Raw genomic sequence first — 27,020 nt, 5'->3', positions numbered from 1 at the left:
AATAAATATTTATAAAATTATATTTTGCTAAATTGAGTAATTTATCACATACATACAGTTACGGCCAAAATTATAGCGCCCGGTAAAAATGACCAATAAATATGGTTAATTGTGGGGTTGTTGTAGTGGGTGATGGCTAGATGATGGCCAGTAGGGATATGCCTAGAAATCAGATTTGGGTCTCTTCGCTGGTGTGTCAGTTATTGCAATAAGAGGTTATTATAATCCTCTTATAAAGATAACTGATATTAATTTTGGTCACTGAACAGCCAAAACACAATTTTGTTTGATTGAAAAACAGTTTAATTCACTGGTTTTTCATTCAAACAAACACGTGTTGACGCCATTCAGTGACCAACAATAAAACCTCAATATTACCAGCGAAGAGAGGGCCCAAATCAAACTTCTGAAGAGGCTACCCCGACTGGACTGGCCAAATGATCGGGGTCAGCTTGATCCCGAAGAGAAGTAAGGCCACAATCAACCGATTTCTTCGAAACCCAGAAGAATATGGGCTGAAGATACGGTCTGGACGGCCTTCACTAATTTTTCGGGCCGCCAACCAAGCCATCTCTCCATTCACCTCCACCCTTATAAACTGCAAACAGTTCGCCGGGTGCTGCATCAGGAGCCCAAGGCTGGATGGGTGAAGCTGGTCAGCAAACCCCCGCTAACCAACCTCCATAAGGCAGCTTGAGGTTTGCGCTGGAGAGGGTAACGTGGGCCGCTCAGTGGCGTCAGGTTGTTTTTTCGGACGAGAAAAAGTTTAACCTTGACGGCCCTGACGGAATACACCGTTACTGGCATGACCTCCGTACCGAACCTGCTGTCCTCTCCAGGAGAGCTTTGGGTGGCGGGTCAGTTATGGTTTGGGCCGGATTTGGATGGCTTGGGAAGACTCCAATCGCTTTCCTTCCGCGCCGCTCCAATTCCGATGTCTATCAAGACATATTGGCCTCTAACCTAACGCTCCACTCATCACCGAAGGAGAGTGGATTTTTCAGCAGGACCGTGCTCCCATCCACATCGTACAGCACGGTCAGCTGGTTTGAAGCCAATGAGGTGGTCGTGATGGACTGGGCGAGTCGTATCGAGAACCTATCCGCATACGCAAATGGCCGACAGTTCGCGACCGTACCTCAGCTGAAGGAAGCTAAATCGGGTAGAGCCTAATCGAGTCAATGCCCCGAAGGATGGCGGAGACTATCCTCGCCCGTGGAGGGTCTACTCATTATTGACCGGAAATTGTCAATTAATTTCGGGACTCTATAAAAATGTCTAATTTTATTTAATTATTTATTTTTTTGTATTTTTTTTAATTTAATGATTAATAAATATTTTTTTAAAATTAAATTTGTTTTATTTATTTATTTAATAATTTAAAAATTAATTAAAAATTTTAATTGTAAATTAAAACCGAAAATATTCATTTTTATATAATTTTGGCCATAACTGTAATACAATATTAGCAATTATATCACACACGCACACATTGAGTATTATATATCTATATAATTTATATAATAAATTATTTAATATAAATTACTAATAATTATTTCAAATTAGTTAATTTGGACATAACATTCAAATTTTATATGGACATTAATATTGTAATATTAATACAATATATCAATAAAAAAAATAATTTTTTATGTCATCATTACGATTGGCTGTAATGTAACGATAATACTGTATTTAATAATTATTGTAGTGTACAAAAAATTTAACAAAAATTTAAATAATTTGATAGGTATTACTATACATATGGTATTTATATTAACTCTAGATTAATAGATTAATAGATCGTTATATTGTTATTGTTTTTTAACGACAAATTATCGGATAATTAAGAGATTGTTAGCAAAAATTATTAAATGACTTAATCTGTTTGTTAACTGTTTAGTCATTGGTTTTTAATTATTATTTTTTTATGGGTGACCTTTATATGAATATGAAATAATATTAATTATATTAATAAAAAATAATAATTAAAAATAAACAACAACAACATAATAATTTTAAAAATATATTACCATGATCATTTAGTTGACAAAACAAATTGTTTTGACCAATCAATCAATTAGATAGCAAATGCCCCGCAATCAAATCCGCCAAAGTCTCCGCCACCGCAATCACCGCCTCCATCACCACCATCATCACCCCCACTACCACCAGCACCACCACCACCGGCACCTCCATCGCTACTTCCGATACAATCGACGCCCATAATCGGCTCTATTCAATAACAATAAATTTAGTTATATATAGTATTATTTTAAATATGTCATTATATACTATACTTACCAAACGTAGGCATATAAACTAAATGATCCTTTGAATAGTCAATTGTCGAAACATTTGGATTTTGACTGTTATTATACTCTTTATTAGTTGAACACAATTGACAGATTATAATTGCAATTATAACTATCATTCCTATTAATCCTATGTATAATATTGGAATATCCATTTGGATATTGATTTTTATCTATTTCATTCAATAAATTTCATTCAATTAATTTGATAATTTGTATAAAAATTATTTTTTCAATTTCAGACTAATAATTTTATATAATATTTTAAATATAGAAAGTTTGTCCAAACACTTAGCAATTCTATATAATTAACTAAATTGATAATATTTTTAATAAACATTTTATTTATATGTATATATATTTGATCTAAAAATGAAACGAAATCAGATATTTTCCAAATAAATAATGAAGTTATTCGGTATATAAACAATAATCACTGCACATGTCTACTAAATAAAATAAGTATTCAATCGATTACAGAATATTCTGTAAATAATTCTTAGAAATATTTGCTTTCAAATGATATAAACTATTGTAGTGTTTGAGGATTGAATGCAAACAAGACATGTTTCAGACGAAAAACTTGGTGTTAGAGTTCAAAACCAAATGAATATTTTAGAACCGAACCGAAAATCGAGATTTAGAATTATTAGCAAACAGTTTACACAAATATTGTTAATATTATACTACTATATAAAATATATATTATTAAAATTGAAAAATTATATTTTTAGTTTTTACTAGAATATTAAAAAATTTAAAAATACGTTTCAACTAAAAATTGATTTTTATAAGTGTATTATTATGTTAAACTTTTTGATATATTTATGGTATAAGATTTTCGTAAAGCAAACCAAACCGCAATTGTTTAGAAACATAATTAGCGCACATTTTTACACAAAGTTTTGCAATACTTAAGTAATATTTTATTTATTTTATATCTTAATATCTTAATAGAAAATATTTAAATAAAAAATATTTTTAATAATTATTGAATCATATGATTTTAATGTTTTCAAATAATTAGTAACGTTAATAATATTAGATGTTTGCTAATCTAAATATATGAATTATTAAATTTATGAATTAAAACACAAGTATGCACTTTAATGCTTAATATAAATATGTTATAAAAATATATGACAATAATTATTATACATTTAAATATTTGAGAATTAATATACTTTTAGTCATATTAAAAAAAGCATTATTATTATTATAATTAATATATATAATTAATTGTTTATACCAGTTATATAAATTGTTTTCATTGGTATTATTGGTTTGATGTTTAGATATACATATACAGGTAAAAAATGAAATAATAAAAATGTAAATATAAAAGCAATTTAAACTTTTATGACATACATTTGAGAAAAAACCAAATAAAAAATATTTCGATAGTTTGAAAATATTTAAATATATTTAATTTCTATTATTATATTTATTTAATGCTGTATTCTAGTTATATAAATAATAAGTACTATTAATCTACTGTATATACTGTACTATACTTTTACTACTATATAACAACATTATTACAGCACATGTCTATTGAATTGAAGAATTGTATTACAAAAGACAACTTTTTTAAAATTTTCAGAATTTCTTATTCATTTTTGCATTGAGTTTGAAAATGACAAACAATTTATTGTATTGTTTTGTAATCTAAGATTTTATTACATAATAGTATTCTTTGGTTTTTTAGCAAAAATTAATTTAAAAAAATCTTTTGTCAATTATTTTGTTAATATCTCAAGTATTTCACAATTGAATTGCAATGTTGTTATAATTATTAAAGTTGGATAAAAAAAAGTTTCTCAATATAAAACAACAAACTAATAAATTTTATCAGCTTAATAAACTTTATTTAATATATTAAATGATAAAAAAGTGTTATTTATTAACTAATGCATTAGTATTGAATTTTATTTGTAAATTTATATTATCAAAATTAAAAAAAAATAAAATACAATTAATAAAATAAAAACTTGTTTGTCTATAATATTCTAATGTCATAATAATTTAAATCACAACAGATAATAATATTGTTTATTATTAGCACAATATATTATTATAGAGTAATGGTAGGGAAAACCTCCCACAGATTTTTTTTGCAGATTATTGTAAACAAATTGTAGTAATATTTTATATTTAATATGTATAAAACAGGGTTAAGTAAGAGGTTAGGGGGTCAAATCAAAGTATCCCCCCTAAGATCGAAATTTTGGGAATAACCTTAATATTTTTTGACCAAATTGATGCTTAAAAACAAGGAGAAATGGCCTCCTAAAATTTTGAAAAATAATATAATTTATTGTCTATATTTACCTATTTTCCTGGGAATTTATATGGGAATATTCGGGAATTTAAGAAATTTTTAGGGAGTTTTCTAAGGAGGATGGTGTCTTTTATGAAGTCTACATCGCGCCCTATACCCCTTGTCCAATATTTTTCGAGATTTTTGTATTTTGATCCCTACTAGACCCACCCCCTAAAATCCAAAACCTTGCTTAACCCTGGTATAAAATAATTTAATAATTTTTTAATATTTATTTATTTGTGATTATATAATGATGATATTATGGAAATTTATAGGGAAAGTTTACTTGTATTCCTATCGAAATCAAATCTATTATTAATTATTCTGCTATTTTTTGCGTTCATATAAATAAAACTTTTGGTTTTTTAAATTTATATATACAGTAGTAATACTGTTATATTTGATTATAAAAATCTAAATAAATAATAATTATTTATTATTTATTCATTAATTCTAAAATATTAAATACTAGAAATCTATAAATAAATAAAACTAAACATTTTCCTTATATTTTATATTACTAAATAATATTAGTTACAATAAATGAAAAAAAACTGATACATTGTATTTAAAAATATTTGTCATTTGTGTAAATCAAAGGTAATCTTTGTTAATCAAATTATTATTACTAATTATAAATTGCATTCAGTTATTGTATAGACTTTCAAGTAATAGTAATAAATAGTTATTATATTGTATGATATATACCGTTATAAGTAGATTATAATATAATTGCAATTATAAGAGACAACAAAAATAAATTATTGAATTGCTTCTAACATTATTATCAAAAAGTCATTTAGTTTTAATACTCGAAAGTCGAATATTTTAAAATTTTTAATCAAATTACATTAAAATCATATATAATATTAATGTTAAAAAGTTTCAATTAAATAAGTGAAAGTTTTTTTTATTGTCTTTGAATTATATATACTGTATGTGTTTTAAAAAAATAGATGAAAACCCATTGCTTTAAGTCTGGGTTTGTTATCGCAAAAGTCGGCCAATAACTCACTGTTGATCAACAACTTTCTCGACTACAATCGCTGGTCAAACGTTCAATCGTTATCCCGATAAGTCGTATGACATATATGTCGATGACCTACTAATTGTTGTTAGTTTTGACAAACATTTTATTTTTTGTTGACACGTCCATCGCTCGTGCGTTATGTTGTCAGATAGTATTTACATTAGAGGATAGGATCAGATTAAGAGTGATTTGGACACAAAAGTGAAGAGAAACAGGCTGTTGATCTTAGACAAGGAAAGGTTTGAATTGTTATCAAAGATGAACCAGGATTTTACTCAACAATATGTTTGACTCCTTTCTGAATATCAAATGTTTCAATTAATAAGACAGACACCAGAAGATGTGTTTCCTAAACAATTGGATACATTAACTCGTGTTTATGGGTTTCTAGTGGGTGTGTCAATGAAGTTAGTATCGATGTGATCGCATATATTGCCGAAGATCTGTGGAAAGTGTTTTGCCAAACAATTTATCGGCTCAAACATGTGTTGATTTCAATTATAAATATAGTATATATTTTTTATAATTAAAGATAAAAAAGTATGAAAAGAGATTCTATGTGTTAAACACCGGAGGTTAAGAAAAAAAATAAATCAAAAAGCTTTAGAAATATTTATTTATTTAAATATTACAATTTTCCGAAACACAAGTTAATTGCAATTAAATTATAATATTTAAAAAATCTTATTACAAATATATTTTTAAAAATAAATTAGATGTACTCAAGAGGAACACCAGATGAGAATTGTTGTCAGATTTGTCAACGAAGCTGTTCTCTGTCTACAGAAAGGTATAATCGATAATCCGGTAATCAAATGCTAGTTTAAAAAAAAAAAAAAAAAAAGGATCAGGATTTATAGTGCACGTCACATAGTATGTATGGTACACTTTTTGGAGACCCTGTCCCCTTTTTTTGTATTATTACCCATAGCATGCGTATAGCACTCATAAGCATAGTTAGAGGAGTACCTACAAACAGTAAGTCAGCTTGGTAAGGGGACGATTCTTTGTACCCAAACTAGCTGTTACTTAATATTTGAAATGGCAATAAACAACAGTGGCTCACCAGGGAATCGATCCCCGGACGTCGTACCTCTATGTTGTTTCTCAGGCAACAAGTGCAAACAGCCGACGTCTTAGCTCACTACGCCATTGAGCCACGGACAAAAAATGCTAGTTTAATATATTTCTACCACACATTTATTAATTAATTTACAATAATTTTTTAATTATATTCATAGTTTGAAGGAAATATTGAAGCCTTTTTTTTGTTTGGGTTTCCCCCCGTTTCTGGGCGTCCCCTTCCGTTATGACGATAAATATGGAGCCGGAAAAATAGTTGGTTCGCTTAAGAAGTTTACCGATGATTGTGGACCATCGATACAAATTGTTGTGCATTATAAAATTTTTTAATTAATTTAAATACAAATAAGTTTATATTACATATTTACAATATTTTCACAAAAAAAACTTTAAAAAATAACTTATAGTATAAACTATTTAAATAATTTCAATACTATAGCTATTTTTTAATACATAAAAAGTAAACAAACTATTATCATAATAGTTAGTAATGAAAATAGTAAAAGAGTGTAAATATAATCTATAAAATTATCCGACAATTTTTTAACATTATTATTATTTATCGGTTTTGGATTTTTATTAAAAATGTCGAAATCTTTTTCTCTGCAAAGAGTTGAGTAAAAAACAACAAATTATTATTATAACAATTTTTATGTATAAAACTATTTATTATTTTTATTATTTTTATTTATTTTTTTTTACTATATTATGATAATATTGTGGAATTTTATGCAATTTAAAGGGAAGGTTTACTTGTTTCCCTACTTTCAAAATTAAAAATCCATTAATAGTTAGAATCGTATCTATTATTAATTATACTGGGATTTGCACTCTTTTAAATAAAACTTATAGTAATACTAGTAATACTATTATCATTTGATTTTTAAAATTTAAATATTATTATTTATTTTTGATTCATTCAATCTAAAACACTTAAATTTTTCCTTATATTTTATTTTACTAAACAATATTGTTTGCAATAAATGATTTTTTATACATATTTAAAATACTTGTTATTTGTGTAAATCGAAAGTTATATTTGATACTCAAATTATTATTAATAATTATAAATTGCATTAAATTATATTATAAATTTTCAAGTAAAAATATAAAATAGTTATAAAAGACAACAAATAAAAAAGTTTATTGATTTGTTGTGACACTTAATGTCAACATTTTTATCAACAAAAAAAAGATTTATTATAAAACAACAAATGTCTTCAAAACTGTCCGGTTAGTGTCATTTGTAAAGCAGTATATATACTCAAAAAAAAAATTATTTTTATACAACCGATTCAGATATCAGTATTTAAAAAAAATTATATTTTAATAGGTATTCTGATTTGATAAGATATTAAATATTAAAGTATTTAGTTTTAATTTTCTAGAATAAAATATATTGAAAACGGTAAGTCATACTTTGAAATTTGTAACCAGGAGTTTAAAAAACTACATTAAAAATTATTATTATATATATATTTTTGAAAAATAAAAAATTGAGGGGTGGATAAGTGGGCTTTAGAATTAAGTAAAATTTGGGTGGTTTGGCAAAAAAGTTTTTGTTTATAGATTCTGAGTATATAATTGTATATAATTATAAATATATGTATAAAAAAAACTTTATAGAAGAAAACCCATTGCTTTACACGAGTCTGGGTTTGTTATCGCAAACGTCGGCCAATAGTTCACTGTTGGTCAACAACTTTCTCGACTACAATCGCTGGTCAAACGTTCAATCGATATCCACTAGTCGTATGTATCCATACAGTATATCCGCAGATGACTTACTGATTGATATTTTTTACAACCATTTTATTATATTTTTTATTGATACGTGTTGTCAGATCGCAAACACGTGAAATACGAGATAAAGGACGGAATAGGTGTTGTCAAGATTGACTCACCGAATGCACGGGTCAACAGTCTGTCGCAAGAAATGATAGACAACATTGAATCCACTTTATATGAGGCAATGGCGTCCAGTGTTGACGGCATTGTCATTATATCTGCAAAGACGGACTGTTTCTTAGCCGGTGCTGACATAAAAATGTTGGAAAATTGCAAATCTGCTCAAGAGTTTGAGGAACTGTCAAGAAATGAAAATCGATTTCTCAACGATCTGGCAAATAGTCCGAAACCAATAGTAGCGGCGATTATGGGTACATGTCTTGGCGGTGGTCTTGAATTGGTTCTCGCAATACAATACAGAATTGCTGTCAACGACAAGAAAACAAATTTCGGATTACCTGAAGTAATGTTAGGTATAATACCCGGCACTGGCGGTACTCAACGTTTGCCACAATTGGTATATAATTTCATAATAATAGTAATAATTTCATAATAATTTATTAATAGTTGATCCCGACATTTACCGATAGATCAATCTTACCGAATCACTTAGTATGATGTTAACGGGTAAAATGGTTAAAGCAGACAACGCCTACAAATTAGGTCTCGTTGACCAACTTGTTATGCCATTAAGTTCGGGTCTTGAAGTGAAAACGTTAGAGTACTTGGAAGAAGTGGCCATCGAAACAGCGAAACAATTAGCCAGCGGTAAACTTAAGATTAATAGAAAACGACCGCTGAATGAAAGTATTGTAATAATTGTATATATTTTTGAATAAATTTGTTTAAATAGTATTTTTAATTGTGATTTACAGGAATACTTCGTAAAGCAATTGGCATAAAATTTATTCGTAACAAAATTTTTGATAAGGCCAGAGGTCGGGTCATGAAACTGACTAATGGTTTATATCCAGCGCCACTGAAGATATTAGAAGTGGTTAAGACTGGTCTAGAAAAAGGTCAACCCTATGGAACTGAAGCTGAAATTAAAGGTATCGGAGAACTAAGTCAAACGACACACTCGAAAGCATTTTTCGGTTTATTTCACGGACAGACACTTTGCAAGAAAAATAAATTTGGAAAACCTGCTAAAGAGCCGAAAACAGTGGCCATATTAGGAGCTGGTTTGATAGGGGCCGGTATAGCACTGGTATCTATTGTTAAAGATTATCAAACTATTTTGAAAGACATTTCAATTACGGGATTAAGTCGAGGAGAGAATCAGATTAAGAGTGGTTTGAACACAAAAGTGAAGAAAAAGAGACTGACGGCGAATGAACGTGACGTCTATATGTCTAATCTAATGACAACATTAGACTATAAAAACTTTGAAAATGTTGATCTCGTAATTGAAGCCGTTTTTGAAGATCTGAAAATAAAACAGAAAGTACTACAAGAAGTTGAACAATACATACGCGATGATTGTATTTTTGCCATCAATACAATAGTTATACCAATCGGTAAAATTGCTGCGATTAGCAAACGACCCGAAAATGTCATTGGAATGCATTACTTCTCTCCCGTCCATAGAATGCAATTACTTGAGATTATTATCACCGATAAGACATCCAAAGAGGCGTCGGCTGCAGCCGTAGCTGTTGGGCTTAAACAGGGAAAGGTTGCAATTGTTGTCAAAGATGGACCAGGATTTTACTCAACAAGATGTTTGGCACCCGTCATGTGTGAAGTAATAAGACTGATGCAGGAAGGCGTCACACCTAAACAATTGGATCTATTGACTCGTGCTTATGGTTTTCCAGTGGGTGCGGCAACTCTTGTTGATGAAGTTGGTATAGATGTGGCCGCATATGTTGCCGAAGATCTGTGGAAAGTGTTTGCCAAACGATTTGCCGGTTCAAACATTGAAGTATTAAGAGAAATGGTTGCCTCGGGTTTTACAGGTATTATAGTTTTATATTTGAATTTTAATTACAGATATAATTATATATATTTATATACTATATATATATTTATAATTATAGGACAAAAAGTAGGAAAGGGATTCTATGTGTACACACCGGGCGTTAAGAAAAAAAAGATGAATAAAAAAGCTTTAGAAATATTAAAGAAATATTACATTTCGCCGAAACACAAGTTAATTACAATTAAATTTTAATATTTAAAACGATTTTGTTGTTGTTATTAGTTATTGTTTGGTTTTATGAATTAGATGTACTCAAGAGGAATACCAGATGAGAATTGTTGTCAGATTTGTCAACGAAGCAGTTCTCTGTCTACAGGAAGGCATAATCGATAATCCGGTAATCAAATACCTATTTAATATATTTATAACTTTTTTTAATTAATTAATTTATACTAATTTTTAAAAATTATATTAATAGCTTGAAGGAGATATCGGAGCCGTTTTTGGTTTAGGTTTCCCCCCGTTTCTGGGCGGACCCTTCCGTTATACCGATACATACGGAGCCGGAAAAATAGTTGATTGGCTCAAAAAGTTTACCGATGACTACGGACCACAATTCAAGCCGTGCCAACTGCTTATCGATCACTCAACTGATCCGTCAAAGAAGTTTCATATATATAAATGATTTATTAGTTTTATTTTTGAATTAATATATATACAAAAATATTATAATTATTAACTATAAATTTGATTAACACAATTAGCAATTTACTGTTAAAATTAAACATAATATTATATTTAAAAGTAAAATGTTAAAATTGGTTTATCAATATAAAACTGAAAATACTTATACTATATATATTTTTTTGTTGATATGTAATTAATAAAAATCAATAAATATTATTTTATTAAACAATACAAAATACAATAAATAGATATCAGAGAAAAAATAATAGTAAACATTTATTTTAAAAACTTTTAATATTATTATAATTTAAATAATTTCTCATATCTACAATAACGATAATTAGAGTAGTTGTTATATATAATAACTAATAACAATCATTAATTGTAAAAACATCACTTAAAAAAGTTTTTATAGTTATCTTTACGACAAAAACAATTTAAAACTACTTTAAATATTAAATATGATTAAAAATTGTTTAAATATAATTATTATGTATAAGATATTATTAGGGAAATTGATTTTTGAGGAACTCTATAAACTAATAAAAACTAATTGATATTTATATAATATTTATTTCTTATTGTTATATTACTGTACTTGATAATTACAATATTAATTTTTATATTTATGAATTGACATTGATAATAAAATTAACATTAACAAAAAAAGTGCATCAAAAAATACTGACAAACATTTACAATATACAATACTCTAATAACATTGACTAAACTTGTTTAAGATAATAAATTTTAATATTAATATGGGTTATAAATGACCCCTCCCTGAGTTAATATTTTGTTAACATAAAATACTTGAATGATTGCATTAATCACATCCACCCCCACTATCACATCCACCCCCACTATCACATCCGCCACTATCACATCCACCGCTACTATAGCCACCACCACTATATCCGCCTCCACCACCACTATATCCGCCTCCACCACCACTATATCCGCCTCCACTGCTACTGTGGTTACCCCCACCACTATCACATCCACCGCTACTATAGCCACCACCACCACCACTATATCCGCCTCCACTGCTACTGTGGTTACCCCCACCACTATCACATCCACCGCTACTATAGCCACCCCCACCACCACTATATCCGCCTCCACTGCTACTATGGTTACCCCAACCACTATCACATCCACTGCTACTGTGATTACCCCCACTACTATAGCCTTTATGACAGTCATCTCCGCCACTATTCATAGCTGGTGTGTCAGTAGTGGTCTTACTATTATTGTTAGCATTTAAAATCCAATAATTATCATGTGATGAATCAAATGTATTATTACTTTTCGTTAAATTCTGATTATTATAGTTGTGTTTTAACCTATTGTTTTGTCGAGTATTTTGACGGGTGATATAACCGGTGGGTTGACCAGTGTTTTGTCGGGTATTTTGACGGGTGGTATAACCGGTGGGTTGACCAGTGTTTTGTCGGGTATTTTGACGGGTGGTATAACCGGTAGGTTGACTAGTATTTTGTCGAATACTTTGACGGGTGTTTTGATCGGTATTATGATCAGTGATTTGACTAGTGTTTTGTCGGGTATCACATCCGTCCACATATTCCGACATCAAATAATTATGATGTTTGTGATCACCATTTGTTGTCGATTTAGGATTATTTTTATTGTAATATTTGTTTCGTTTAGTTTTGTTAGATTTTATGGGCCATAAACCGTATCGGACACAACATAAATATAATGAACACAATAAACAGACAACAATGACCCCAAACGCAAATATTATGGTAGTAATGGAAAAGCTATCCATTTGATTGAAATTACTTGACTGTCATTTTACATTTATAAACTATGATTTAATTTTTAATTAATTAAATTGTTACTTTAAACTATATATATAGAATACTGTATATTAAATAATGCACAGCATTATGTAAGTAAATAATCATAAAAATAATATTTTTTTCTAACTATTGCTTTAATGTTATCATGTTTATTGTTTATACGATACTTAATTGATAATTTTTAATTCACCTTTGTTTTTTGTGTAGAAAAATGACAATAATAAAAAAATAAGAAAACCAGATTATTAATATTATTATTTGTTAAATATGATAACAATATTTTTTTGTATGTGCCACTAATCAGTTATTGATAAAACAATTAGTAATATATTGTTTATTAAAAAAATATATAAACATTTTTAATCTAAAATATTGTAAGATATTCTGGGAAATTTATGCAACCAAATTATTACATCAATTATCACTATTATTATTATTATTATTATTACAGAATACTATTAGAAATTATAATACAAATAAGAAAAAATTATATTTTTTTCTAAATAAAAATTGATTATATTTTTCGTTCAGATCTATAATAATTATTATTATTATTTAAACCGTTTTTAAAACTAAAGAATGAAATGATTAAACACTTTTTAATTGAATGTTTACCCAAAACTAAAAGTGTAAGGTTTAACACTTTTTTAATTTTTTGTGTGTATTTTTGATCTCTTTTGGATAAAAAAAAGTGTAAAAATTGGCGTAAAATACATTGGGGTAATTTTTTAGAATATATACCATAAAATACACTATGTTTTAATGGTAATTAAATTGTCGCATCAATCACAGTCACCTCCACCTCCGCTATCACAACCGCCCACACTGTCGGTGCCCCCACTGTCGGTGCCCCCACTGTCGGTGCCACTCGTATCAGATGTTATTATAATAACGTTGCTATCAGTTGACATCCAATAATTATTGTCTGTCACACCAAATGTATCGCCACTTGTTGTAGAAAAGTCATTATTATTATTATTGGTGTTATCCGGGTTTCCATAACAATTACTACAATTTTTAGCACATATACTTATAATAAATATAAATATAACAATAATAAATGTAATAATCATTAACTGATTGACATCCATAATATTTATGTTGATAATAATTAGTTTTCAAAAAAAAACTTTATATTATAAATAGTTAAAAAAAATATATTTTAAACAATTTTTCCAAATTAATACATGCATATTTAATTTATAGCATATACTGTAGCAAATTGGTTACACTTATTGCATGCAATAATTGGCAAAATAATTTTTTAAAATAAAAAATGTATAATTCTTAAATAAAATAATTAATTGAAAATTCTGAAAAGTTGAATAAACAAATCAATATATACAGTATAAATACAATAAATGTTTCAATGGAAATTCAATGGATTTATTTATATTAACAAAATAAAATAATTAGCAAATACAGTATATTATAAAAATACCTGAACTATCAATGTGTTCATTATGATAGTTAAAAATAATTTTAAATATTAATTCAATAAAAATAAATTGTTTTTTTCAATTTTCCTGACTAACAAAACCCTAATGAAATTTTAATAGAAATTTAATTAAAATGTTTAACATTAATGACAGTCACAACTATACCAGAACTGATGTACAAAATATACGGTACAAACAAAAAAATTATTACCAAAAATGTGATCAAAATAATTATTTCAATTGTATCCAAAATTTAAATTATAAAAAGGTTATTATAAAAAACAATATTATTTTAAATTTTATATAAATTTATTAGTTTTTAAATAACAATAAATTGATTTTTAAAAATTGAACACATGTTGCATAAAATTAATTAATAAAATAATTTAATATAAATTTCATAAATTTATGTTTATTGTTTAATTAGCATTATTCAGTATATTCAAACAAACAATTTACTTTTTACAATTACAACAAAATGTTATTTAATACTGTAGTAAATTATAAAAATTAAATAAATATGTAATGCTAAATGATACGTAAGCTAAATAATATAATATAATAAAAATAGATACTTTTAAAAAGTTTTAGGTAAATTGACCTTGTTTAATTTTTAGAAACCATAATAATTATTTATCAAAATAAACAATTAAATACTCATTTGTTAAGCAATAATTACTATGGACTATAATTTAAATTACAATTTGGTGATTAATCACACCTACACTTAACTTATAAATCATAAAAATTTAAACATTACTACAATTTTATGGCTCAAAAATGTACTAAAATGTGACCTTCTATTGAATATAAATAATACAGAATATTCTGTAAATTATTATTAGAAATGTTTTGTTTTTAATTGATAAATATTGCTGTGTTTGTATATTGTATGCAATTAAAAGCTTTTCAGACAAAACTTGGCGTCAGATTTATGAATAAAAAAATTTGAATAAATAAATCCATATATCTCTAAAATATTTCACAGAGATTATGTCATTAGTGAATCAATTTAATATTAATTATGACACAAATTAAAAGATACAAATATACGGGATTCACATCTTTAAGTGATGAACACTAATAAATATACAGTATAAAAAATATAACATAAATTTTATTGAGTGATTGTATCAATCACAGCTACCACCACCACCACCACCACCACCACCACCATCGCCCCCACCGCCACTATCACAACCACCTCCAGCCCCACTGTCACAACTAGTGTTAGTGTCACCACCGCCTCCACTATCACAGCCACTGAATCCACTGTCCATACCTGATGTGTCACTACTAGTGATCATAATATTGTTGCTATCATTGGATATCCAATTACTATGATGTGTGGCACTAAATGTTTCACCACTTTTTGTAAAATTGTTATTATTATTTCTGTTATCAGTGTTTTTCCGCTTTTTGCAAAAAAATATATCACACAAACATAATAGGAAACATATGATAACAATGGGGATAATCATAAAGACGGCTTCCATGGCTTCACAATTTCAAGTCATTTGAATTTTTTAAATTAACAAATATCAATAACATGTTATACAGTATATATACTATAGTATATAAATTTACATATAATTTAAAATTTAATGGTTTGCAAATAAATTTGATTTTTACATAAAATTTGAACTATAACAAGTGTTGCAATTATTTTTTAATATGTTTATTGATTACAAATTTATAAAAATAATTCTGTATTACATATGCTAACGATTTAACTGGAAAAACTTGATTAAAATGAAATATACTGTACATAATAATTTATGAAACATATAATAAAACAAATAAAACTGTGTGTATGTAGTTTAAAAAAAACTATTATTGTATATATATACAAGATTTCATTTTTAAAATTGACCTTGATGATAAACTAGTTTAAAAATTAACTTAAAATTGAAATACTAGTGAAATTAAAAAAAAATAATATTTAACATCACAGTAATCAAAGCTAACTTTACAATTTGATACCATCACCCTTACTATCACAACCCCCACTGCCATTACAACCACTATCACATCCGCCAACATTGTCGTCAACTATTATTACTACCGCCTCAACTATCCAGAGCTAATGTATAAAATATACGGTACAAACATATTAATAAAACAATTGCCAAAAATGTAGTCAAAATAATGATTTGAATTGTATTTATAAATTTAAAATATAAAAATTGTAAAAATAATTTTATTTTAAATTTACTAGTTTGTATATAATAATAAATTGATTTGAACATTTGTTACATATAAAAATAATAGAATATTTATATATATATATTTATTGTTTATTAGCATTATATAGCATATTTAAACAATTAATTTACTTTTATTAAATGTTATTTAATAGTTAATTTTAAAAATAAGATAAATATTTATATGTTTTTTACATAATATAATTAAATGATTGACCAAACCTAAACTTAATTTATATATCATAAACATAAAGATTAATACATGTCTTATATGGTAAAAATGTACTAAAATGTGGCCATCAAATGAGTATATATAATACAGAATATTCTATAAGCTATTATTAGGAATGTTTATTTTTAATTGATAACTATTGCTGAGTTTGTATATTGAATGTAATTAAAGAGTATTTTTACTAAATCTAGATTTTATTAAAATAAAGATAATAAATATTCACAAAATAAAATAAATAAATAAGTTTATTATAACATTGTAATAATTATTAAACATTTTACAAATTAAATACTAATTAAAAGATACAAATGTATGAGATTCACACAACAGAGAACACTAATAAATATATAGAAAATTTATATTATGACATAAATTTTATTAAATGATCGCATCAATCACAGCTACCCCCACCTCCACCCCCAGTGTCACAACTAGTGCTAGTGTCACCACTGCCTCCACTATTACAGCCACTGAATCCACTGTCCATACCTGATGTGTCACTACTAGTGATCATAATATTGTTGCTATCATTAGACATCCAATTACTATGATGTGTGGCACTAAATGTTTCATCACTTGTTGTAAAATATTTGTTATTATTATTTCTGCGACGTTTTATGCTAGAAATTATACCAAATATAATGATAAAACATATTATCAAAAACATGACAACAAAGACGGAGATAAAAATCATGAAAATAGTATTATTATCCATGGCTTCACAATTTCAAAATCACTTAAAATCGTTTAAATATAAAATAAAATGTCTTCAAATGTTTATTTTGTTGTTGATTTCAAATTTAATGTTTTGTAAATAAAATTGATTTTTAAAAAATTTACATCATAACTGATTTTTATAATAAATGTTGAAATAATTTTATTTTATTAATAATATTAAAATTATTGTTTAAAATGTTCATTGATTACTATAAAAAATAGTAATACTAAATTATGCTAATGATTTAACTGGAAAATTTGATTTAAACATGTATAGTGACATTACATACATAATAATTTATAAACACTTAATTTTCACTATAAAAATAGATTATACTCACAAAATGAAATTTATATAAAATTTACAAAAAACTATTATAAAATATTACGATTGTTTGAAAAATTGACCTTGATGATAAATTGAAAATCAACTTTGAAATTCAATGTCACAATTAACGCTAACATTACCTAACTATTTAATTAAACTAACAACTTTAAGGTGTTAAAAATTAAATTATTAGATCCAATGATGATTTTTTAAAAAAATATTGATACCTCAACTAGTTTGATATAATTACAATAATAAGAAAAAATTAATACTAAACTTACAATATATGATTATCAATTATATCTGATAAAAAAATATTTATAAGTATAAGTTATATTATTTCTAAAAATTGACTAAATATTTAAATAATAAAAATAAATCTAATTTTAAATCTAAAACAAATTTAAAATAATTTTTTATTACTACAATATATTAATTGTTTATCCAACACATCCACTACCATAATCACCGCCACAACTATCCGTATCTAATGTACTGTACAAACAAAACAATTGTCAAAAATGTGATAAAAATTAATTATTTGAATCGTATACATAAATTCAAATTATAAATAGTTATTATAAAAGCAATATTATTTTGTATTAATTTGTAAGTGAAACAAATATAAAAATTAAAATCATAATATTAATAAAAATTGTTGAATATGAATTTTATAATTTATTGTTTCTTAAAATTATAYAGTATATTCAAACAATCAATTTACTTATGTAAATTGTAATATAATATTTAATTATAAAAATAAGATAAATCATTATATATACGTTACATAATGCAATAAATATTTWWAAAAAACATTAAAATAGACATTATCTATCAAAACAAGTAATATAATAATTAATTACAATAAAATAAAATTTTTTATTGATTTAAAATTTAACTTATAAATCGCTCAAATATAAACATTAATACATGTTTTTATTGCCCAAAAATGTGGTCTTTAAATGAGTATACATAATACAGAATATTCTATAAGTTATTATTAGAAATAATTAATTGTTTTTAATTGACAACAATAACTGTGTTTATTGTATATTGAATGCAATTAAAGAGTGCAATCTAACAAAATTTGGCGTCAGATTTTTGAATAAAAAAAATAAAATAAACAAATCTATTTAATATTTATGTATAAAATAAAGTTATTTTAACGCGCTGACAACAAACGTGTGCCATCGGCACAAATCGATGTTTTCCTTTGGTGACAAAACAGTGCCATCGGCACAGAGCCAATTGACCAATCAAAATGAATCGAACAAAAAATTAAATATTATTGAATTTTAATTTTATCTATAAGTTATTAAAAATTTAAGTTATGTATGTCTTATAATAAGTGACGCTAACATATAGTGGCTTTTTATCGTCTAAAGATAAAAATAGCTGAAGATAGTGATAATTAAATTCAATTATCATCTAATGGTAAAAATAGCTGAAGATAGTGATAATTAGATCCAATAATCATCTAAGGGTAAAAATAGTTGAAGATAGTGATAATTAAATTAAATTATCATCTAATGGTAAAAATAGCTGAAGATAGTGATAATTAGCTCCAATAATCATCTAATGGTAAAAATAGCTGAAGATAGTGATAATTAGATCCAATAATCATCTAATGGTAAAAATAGCTGAACATAGTGATAATTAAATTCAATAATCATCTAAGGGTAAAAATAGCTGAAGATAGTGATAATTAAATTCAATTATCATCTAATGGTAAAAATAGCTGAAGATAGTGATAATTAGCTCCAATAATCATCTAATGGTAAAAATAGCTGTAGATAGTGATAATTAGCTCCAATAATCATCTAATGGTAAAAATAGCTGAAAAATAATGAAATATTTGACCTATTCCTCAATTTCTTCAGTTATTATTACCATTATATGATAATATGACCTATTCCTCAACTTCTTCAGTTATTATTACCATTATATGATAATATGACCTATTCCTCAACTTCTTTTTATATGATTATCATACATTTAATAGGTTTGGCTAGTATATTTTAAAATTTTTGTAATTATTCTAAAACCGTTGAAAACTTAATAATAGATTAAATTCTGATTGGTCTAAAATTAATTTAATAACACGCGCCATAACAATCTGGTCACTTAAGGTAAAAATAGCTAAATTTGAATGACTTCAGAGCGTTAAGAGATTATTATATTATGTCATTAGAATAATCAGTTAAATATTAATTTTTAGTAATTAACATCAAACACAATATAACAATTATAAAATAAATGTTATAAAAATAGTTTTATAATTTATATTAGCGCWATAATATAATAGCATTATTATACAAAATAATATTTAAACAATATATTTTATTTARTCACTATAATAAAATAATAAGCTTGCACAAWAATAAAAATCGATAAAAAWTTATGTCATTATAATATTGTTGAAATTTTAAAACATTTTACTAATTAATTACTAATTAAATGATACAAATACAGTATTTGGGTTTCACACCTAAATCAGTGATAACAATGATAAATATATAAAAACATTTAATCATTACATAAATTTTATTAAGTTATTGCATCAMTMACCACCACCACCATCACCACCACCACCACCTCCACCACCACCACCACCACCACCACCACCACCACCACCACCACCACCACCACCACCACCATCATCACAACCACCTCCCCCCACCCCCACCTCCACTATCACAACCACCTCCACCCCCAGTGTCATAACTAGTGCTAGTRTCACCACCGCCTCCACTATTACAGCCACTGAATCCACTGTCCATACCTGATGTGTCATTACTAGTGATCATAATATTGTTGCTATCATTAGATATCCAATAACTATTATGTGTGGCACTAAATGTTTCACCACTTGTTGTAAAATTGTTATTATTATTATTATWATTATATCTGTGACCATTGTTTTTCCGTTTTTTGGCACAAATAATTAGACACAAACATAGGGTAAAAAAAATGCCCACAAAAGCGGCGACTATAATGACGGRACCAAAATGCATGGCTTCACTATTTCCAAGTCATTTAAATTAACAAATAAAATGTTTTCAATATATATATACGATATTATATATATATATATTGATTAAAAATTTAATGGCTTTTAAATAAAATTGAAGATACTATAGTTTACATCAAAATTAATTTCTAATAAATGTTGCAACAAATTTTTAATTTAAATATTATTGTTTAAATAATGTTTATTTAATTGGTATAAAAATAGTAATACACTTTTGCGCAATTGATTTAATATAAGGATAAATTTGAATAAACATTATATACAGTACATTGAAATATCATAATTTCTAAGAATATAATTTTGACTATAAATAATATATAATACTAACAAAATATATCCTTTATATAAAATTTAAAACTATTTAATGTATTTWTAAAAAAAATTATAGTATTGTATATACAATATTACTGTACTATTGTTTAAAAATTGACCTTGATGATAAATTATGTTGATTTACTCTAGTCAAATCGACAAATATATATTCTATAAATCTATAGATAATATATGTAATTTAGTATTTAATATAATTACTAGTTTACCAGTAATTATAATAGCATCGATATAGATATATTTAATAAAAATAATTTTATTAAATAATAAAACTTTAAAAAATAACTTTTAAATTAAGTGGAAAATATAATAAATAAATGATTAAATCATATGATATATTATTGACCGCACCTACAGTTAATTGTCAAAAACAGTTTAATAATACAAGTTTTATGGCCATTACTATAACATAGGTGGCCCTTAAATGAGTATAAATAAAGTACAAAACATTAAATGTATTTAAAAGGCAAAACACAAGAGTGTATGCATTGAATGAGTCATTGAATCGATTGGTTTGAATAAATGTTAGACAAATAACAACACAAAAGCATCTATTGTTTGATCCATCGGTTTATCCATTGATAGTCATCTTAAGCCACATTAACAACAACACCATCACTACTGTCACAACAAAATGCCAGTCATTGTAAGTATTGATTWATTGAGACCTCAATTATTTCTAAGACATGTTATCTGATTTGGTTATGTTTGTTGATAACCATTGAAGAAGGGATCCGAGATAGGCTTTGCCACTCTTCCCGAACACGTCCACCGAAAATCGGCCAAAAAAGGCTTTGACTTTACCATTATGGTTGTCGGTATGTTATTTGGCGGTCACTTCCAATCGCTTTAGTTGTTTAATACCAATTGACATCAATTATTCTTTGATATCTTTGGATGACAGGCGAGACAGGTCTCGGTAAGTCAACTCTAATCAATTGTCTGTTTTTGGCCGATCTTTACAAACAACGCAAACCGGTAAATGTCGACAAACTGGTTGACCGAACAGTTGGTATCGAGAAGAAACAGGTGGACATTATTGAAAAGGGTATTAAATTGAGAGTAACGATTGTCGACACTCCCGGCTATGGAGACTCACTTGATCTCAATGACAGCTTTGACGCCGTAGAGAACTATATCGACCAACAGTTTGATCAGTATTTTAAAGATGAGTCGGGACTCAATCGCAAGAATATTGTCGACAATCGGATTCATTGTTGTCTCTACTTTATATCACCGCTTGGAAGAGGGTATTGGTTGAGTGGATGTGTTTTTTTACTAGAAATTTATTAAATAATATATATATTCAAACAGATTGTCACAACTGGACATCCAATTTATGAAGCGATTGCACAAAAAGATAAATATAGTGCCGATTATCGCCAAATCGGACGCTTTGACACCCAATGAAATGCATGCGCTCAAGAAAAAGGTATTATTATTGATGTCATATCTATTATTTATTTTTTAATTACCATTAATTGGTTTTTTGAATTTAATGTTTGTGATAATGGATTCAACAATCAGATCCTAAGAGAGTTTGACGAACACAGTATTAATATCTTTCGTATTCCCGAATGCGATAGCGATGAGGACGAACAGTTCAGACGCAAAGATCAGGAAATTAAGGTATATATTCCTATAAAAATATATACATAACTGTGCTCTTTCTATATGATCTAAATTGTCTGTCAGTTTAAACACTTACCATAAATATTAATATTTATATAGGAATCCATACCATTTGCCATCGTTGGCAGTACTATTACCATTGATTATAATGGCAAACGTATTAGAGGACGTGAATATCCGTGGGGTAATATATTTAATGATACCATATCTTAACTTAAATCTATACTTACCGTAAAATGTAAATTTTATGTCAAAATTTATAGGTGTTGTCGATATTCAGGACGAAAAGTACAGCGATTTTATTAAATTGCGAACATTTTTAAGGTATGATATATAAAAASACACATAKTTTAGTGTAATAAGGCATACATRTAGTGATTGTTTTGTTGTTATTATTATTACCGGTAATTTATTTTTGTTTTGTTTTTGTTTTTTATAGCCTACATATGCAAGACCTCAAGGATGTGACCAGTGATGTGCTCTACGAGAACTATAGAGGACAACATTTGGCACAATTACAGATACAACAAGAGTATGTCTTAAAAATGATATWTTAATTTTTTTATWTAAATATTWAAAAAATTTGACCTCTAATTTGAAACCCCAACAGAAGTGACCCGAATATGACTACCGAAAGACTTCTTCAGCTCAAACAAGAAGAGATACGTCGAATGCAGCAACAGTTAGAGGCAATGCAGGAACAGATCCGATGTCAATCCAGTCAACCGGTCAGTAGTGCAGCTCAAAGTTGCGATGATTTGTCGCCTAAAGAGGAAGACTAAAAAGCAGACCATTGTTTGTCATTTGAGAAGAGATAAGTGTTTTTTATATAACATTTGTAACAATTTTTGATATTTCGGTGATTTTTTATTTTTAAATACATTCCCATTTTGTGATTTATTTAATTTATTGTTTTTTAATACTAAATGAATTTTTTATTCAAATATTGTTTTTAAGTTAGAAAAAAACATAAGTAATATATTGACAGCTAAAATCCAAAGAAATTTATTATTATTTTTAGTATAATTTGCATTTTAAAAGCAATTTTTATATTTATAGCAATATTTGTATTTTTCAATTTATTTAAAACATTTTAACATTTGTTTGGAAACGTTTGAATAGATTTGAATCAATACTCAATGATTAGTCACAAATGAAATTTTGTTTATTTATATAAATATAAGAATTCAATTTAAATAATCATAATATAAGTTATTTTTAAAACTTTTTTTCTTAATAATAATAATATCCAAAAATGAGTTTATTTTTAATGTTACGACTCATAAAGCAAATGATGAGAAATGAAAATAAGTAATACTTTTTAGTCATAAAAATATACATACAATCAGTTGCCAGACATAGTAGGGAATCGATTCTGTTGGCTGTTATGACTTGACTTTTTTCAGTGAATTGCTATTTATCTTAAAAAACTATATATAAAATATAAGAATATTCTTTAGACAAGAAAAGGAAAAAATACTTTTTTTTATTATTTGTGTTGAATATACAATATATTGTGTATAAAATAAATTTTTATGTTGAATATTGCAGATAATGTTCAGCTCATTAGTGATGAGTCATTAGCTTAGAGGTCCTCTTCATTATTATTATTATTATTATTAAAACCAAATCCGAAAGACATGAATGAAATAAAATTGCGATAAAATTTAGAGTTTATTCTGTTTTTTCTTTTTTAAGAAAATAGACAATTCTTGTGTCCCAATAGTAAACAAAATGATAGTAACAAACACACAGATAATAGAGAGAGAGAGAGAGAGAGAGAGAGAATCAATGAATGCATTATATCTATAATGAAATTCGTGTTTTTTCTGTGTATTTGAGATTACATTTCACATTGCATTATGTTTTTTATGTTATTGTTGTATTAAAAATTTTTCAATTTTCTAAATTAAAATTAGATTATACTTATGCTCTAATTATGATTTATTATTAAAGCGTTTACTAGTCATTAAGCATTTGCTTTGTTTTTTTGTTGTTGATAAACTATATGATAAAACAATTATTTTAACAATTATTATTTTACTAATTACCCTAATTTTTGGTATGATAAGCATTTCATTAATTTAATACATCTATTTTCATTATTTATATTATTAATTTTTTGGATATTAAAAATATACAGAAAAAAATTTTAAAAATAAATAACATACAGATATGAACATTGCAATTTAAATGTACAAATAATCATTTCATAAATACAAATATATATATATATATAATTTAATTAGAAAAATAATTAATTTTTTTGTAGTCAAAAATTTAGTTATTTTTAATTTAGTGATATTTTTATATAGAGTTGTTTTATTTATATTATTTATCGTATTATATATTCATATTCATATTAATATAAAATTTTGAATTTTTATTATATAATTTATCTACTTACATACATGATATTGTATTATTTTTAAATAATTAAATAAAATAAAAATTATTCATATGGTATTTGCATTATTAATTTTCATTATAATACACTGACTTTATTTTAATATTTTAATTTTTTTAAAAACATTAATTAAATATTAGATATGATTTTGATATTTTATGGCTGGAAATTTTAATATTAAAATTAATGTTTTATTTAAAATATATTTTATATGTATAATATTAAATTTAATAAATTATATATTATTGTGTGTAATATAAATATATTGATTGTTGTATTTTTTAGCAGTTAACGTATATATTATACACTATAATATACAGTATACTAAATACTAATAATGGTGTTAATTGTCAACAAATGAGTGCAATAATAATTTTGGACAGTAATTGTTTGTGTCGTTTCAATAATCGGCTCATTGCTGATCAATGTTGACAACAGTGTTGTTGTTGTTGTTGTGTCTGTAGATAATCAGGAAAGTGATGTAATATGTGGAGTAAATTAGAGACACATAAAAAACAAGGAATAAATTTTATTAACAAAAATACTAGAGTTTTTATTTGTATACAATTTCTATTTGATTAAATAATACTAACTCTTTTAATAAATTTTAAATAATGAATATAACTTTTATTATATTATTTTTTAAAAAAAGTATTAAAATTTAATAAGATTTTATTGAAGTGGATTTAAATGTTATAAATTATAACTTATAATTAACTAAATATATATATATATACTTACCATTAGTTCAATATTTAAGGTTCTCACGGTTTTAATTTATTTTTTGTTTTCCACATTTTGACTATTTATCAAATATTAGTTATATTTTTTAATCTTATAATAATTATAATTATTAATTTTTTTTCAATGAATAAAAAATAAGTGATTTTTAAAAATTAGCCATTTAATGTGCTAAAATTTTTTAATTTAATAAATATGCAATCATTATTTAGACTCTTTAAAGTATAATACAGTCTATACTTTATAAGATAGGTTAATAATCTTTTATACAATGTATTATTAAAATGTATTCAATTATTTTCAAAAAAACAGTAGGTAGTAATTATTATGAAAAAAATTAAGACATTATTTTTTAAAATATAAAGTGCTAAAATTTATGTGAATTTTTATGTCATCATTTATATGATAATTAGTAACAATAAGTGAATTTGTATTTTTTTCTCAAAAAATGCCGATTTACTGTATTTGCAATATACTGTGTTTACCGGTAATTATTTTTTAACAAACATAAATAAATAAATAACAAATTTAATGTTTTATAATATACTGTATAAATCAGATTTAAAGTTATTAAATATAATTTTCTTTTATTAATCTTATATAATATTTAGTTTTTCTCTATTGATTTATATACAGTATAATACACTGTATAGTAATACTGTATTTATAGTGTACTTATTGGGGGATAAAAGTAAATTATAAGTCAAAACTAATATATAGTATTCATGTCTTCATTTGTAGGCTTTTTTATGGCCAATAATCCTCACTTTAGTTTCACTCGTCTTTCTCTATAGCAGTTTGTTAGCAATGAATGCATTACTTGATTACAATTACTTTATACTATAACTTATATAATACAATGTATGTCTTAAATATACACATAATATACTGTAGTATACAGTCTTCATAGACTGCAATCCCAGAGCAGAGTCTCCACTCTTCTCTAATAAATTATTGACTTTAATAAACAATTATTATTATTA

General features: G+C 25.9%; 4 protein-coding genes across 5 annotated transcripts; 2 read left to right on the top strand and 2 right to left on the bottom strand.

Moving 5' to 3' along the window:
• The first annotated feature begins 7,941 nt into the window (after positions 1-7,941).
• LOC128951687 (trifunctional enzyme subunit alpha, mitochondrial-like) lies at positions 7,942-11,148 on the top strand. The gene is made up of 8 exons (XM_054296937.1): positions 7,942-7,984; positions 8,378-8,503; positions 8,596-9,056; positions 9,130-9,346; positions 9,415-10,500; positions 10,582-10,693; positions 10,770-10,860; positions 10,942-11,148. The coding sequence occupies exons 1-8, from the start codon at positions 7,966-7,968 to the stop codon at positions 11,146-11,148; spliced, it is 2,319 nt and encodes a 772-aa protein (XP_054152912.1). The 5' UTR covers positions 7,942-7,965.
• Positions 11,149-11,976: 828 nt separating this feature from the next.
• Positions 11,977-12,744, bottom strand: LOC128952861 (uncharacterized). The gene has a single exon (XM_054298315.1). It carries the CDS (start codon positions 12,742-12,744, stop codon positions 11,977-11,979), a length of 768 nt encoding a protein of 255 aa, XP_054154290.1.
• A 2,804-nt stretch (positions 12,745-15,548) lies between these two features.
• LOC128952860 (putative uncharacterized protein DDB_G0287183) lies at positions 15,549-15,911 on the bottom strand. The gene has a single exon (XM_054298314.1). It carries the CDS (start codon positions 15,909-15,911, stop codon positions 15,549-15,551), a length of 363 nt encoding a protein of 120 aa, XP_054154289.1.
• A 5,813-nt stretch (positions 15,912-21,724) lies between these two features.
• Positions 21,725-23,816, top strand: LOC128951693 (septin-5-like). 2 transcript variants are annotated; one of them, XM_054296946.1, is made up of 9 exons: positions 21,725-21,903; positions 21,988-22,075; positions 22,162-22,507; positions 22,572-22,689; positions 22,785-22,886; positions 22,989-23,073; positions 23,153-23,213; positions 23,329-23,421; positions 23,500-23,816. In XM_054296946.1, exons 1-9 carry the CDS (start codon positions 21,892-21,894, stop codon positions 23,669-23,671), a joined length of 1,077 nt encoding a protein of 358 aa, XP_054152921.1. In that variant the 5' UTR covers positions 21,725-21,891; the 3' UTR covers positions 23,672-23,816. The 2 variants fall into 2 exon arrangements, with proteins under 2 accessions (XP_054152921.1, XP_054152919.1); XM_054296944.1 differs by having other exon boundaries at positions 21,985-22,075; positions 23,500-23,814.
• The last annotated feature ends 3,204 nt before the right edge of the window (positions 23,817-27,020 follow it).

The sequence above is a fragment of the Oppia nitens genome, unplaced genomic scaffold, assembly GCF_028296485.1.
Source record: "Oppia nitens isolate AA-2021 unplaced genomic scaffold, nextdenovo-longstitch-racon4-pilon3 scaffold1_pilon_pilon_pilon, whole genome shotgun sequence".
NCBI lineage: Eukaryota > Metazoa > Arthropoda > Arachnida > Sarcoptiformes > Oppiidae > Oppia > Oppia nitens.
The sequence above is the reverse complement of the archived record's forward strand: the minus strand, read 5'-3'. Positions and strand labels throughout refer to the sequence as shown.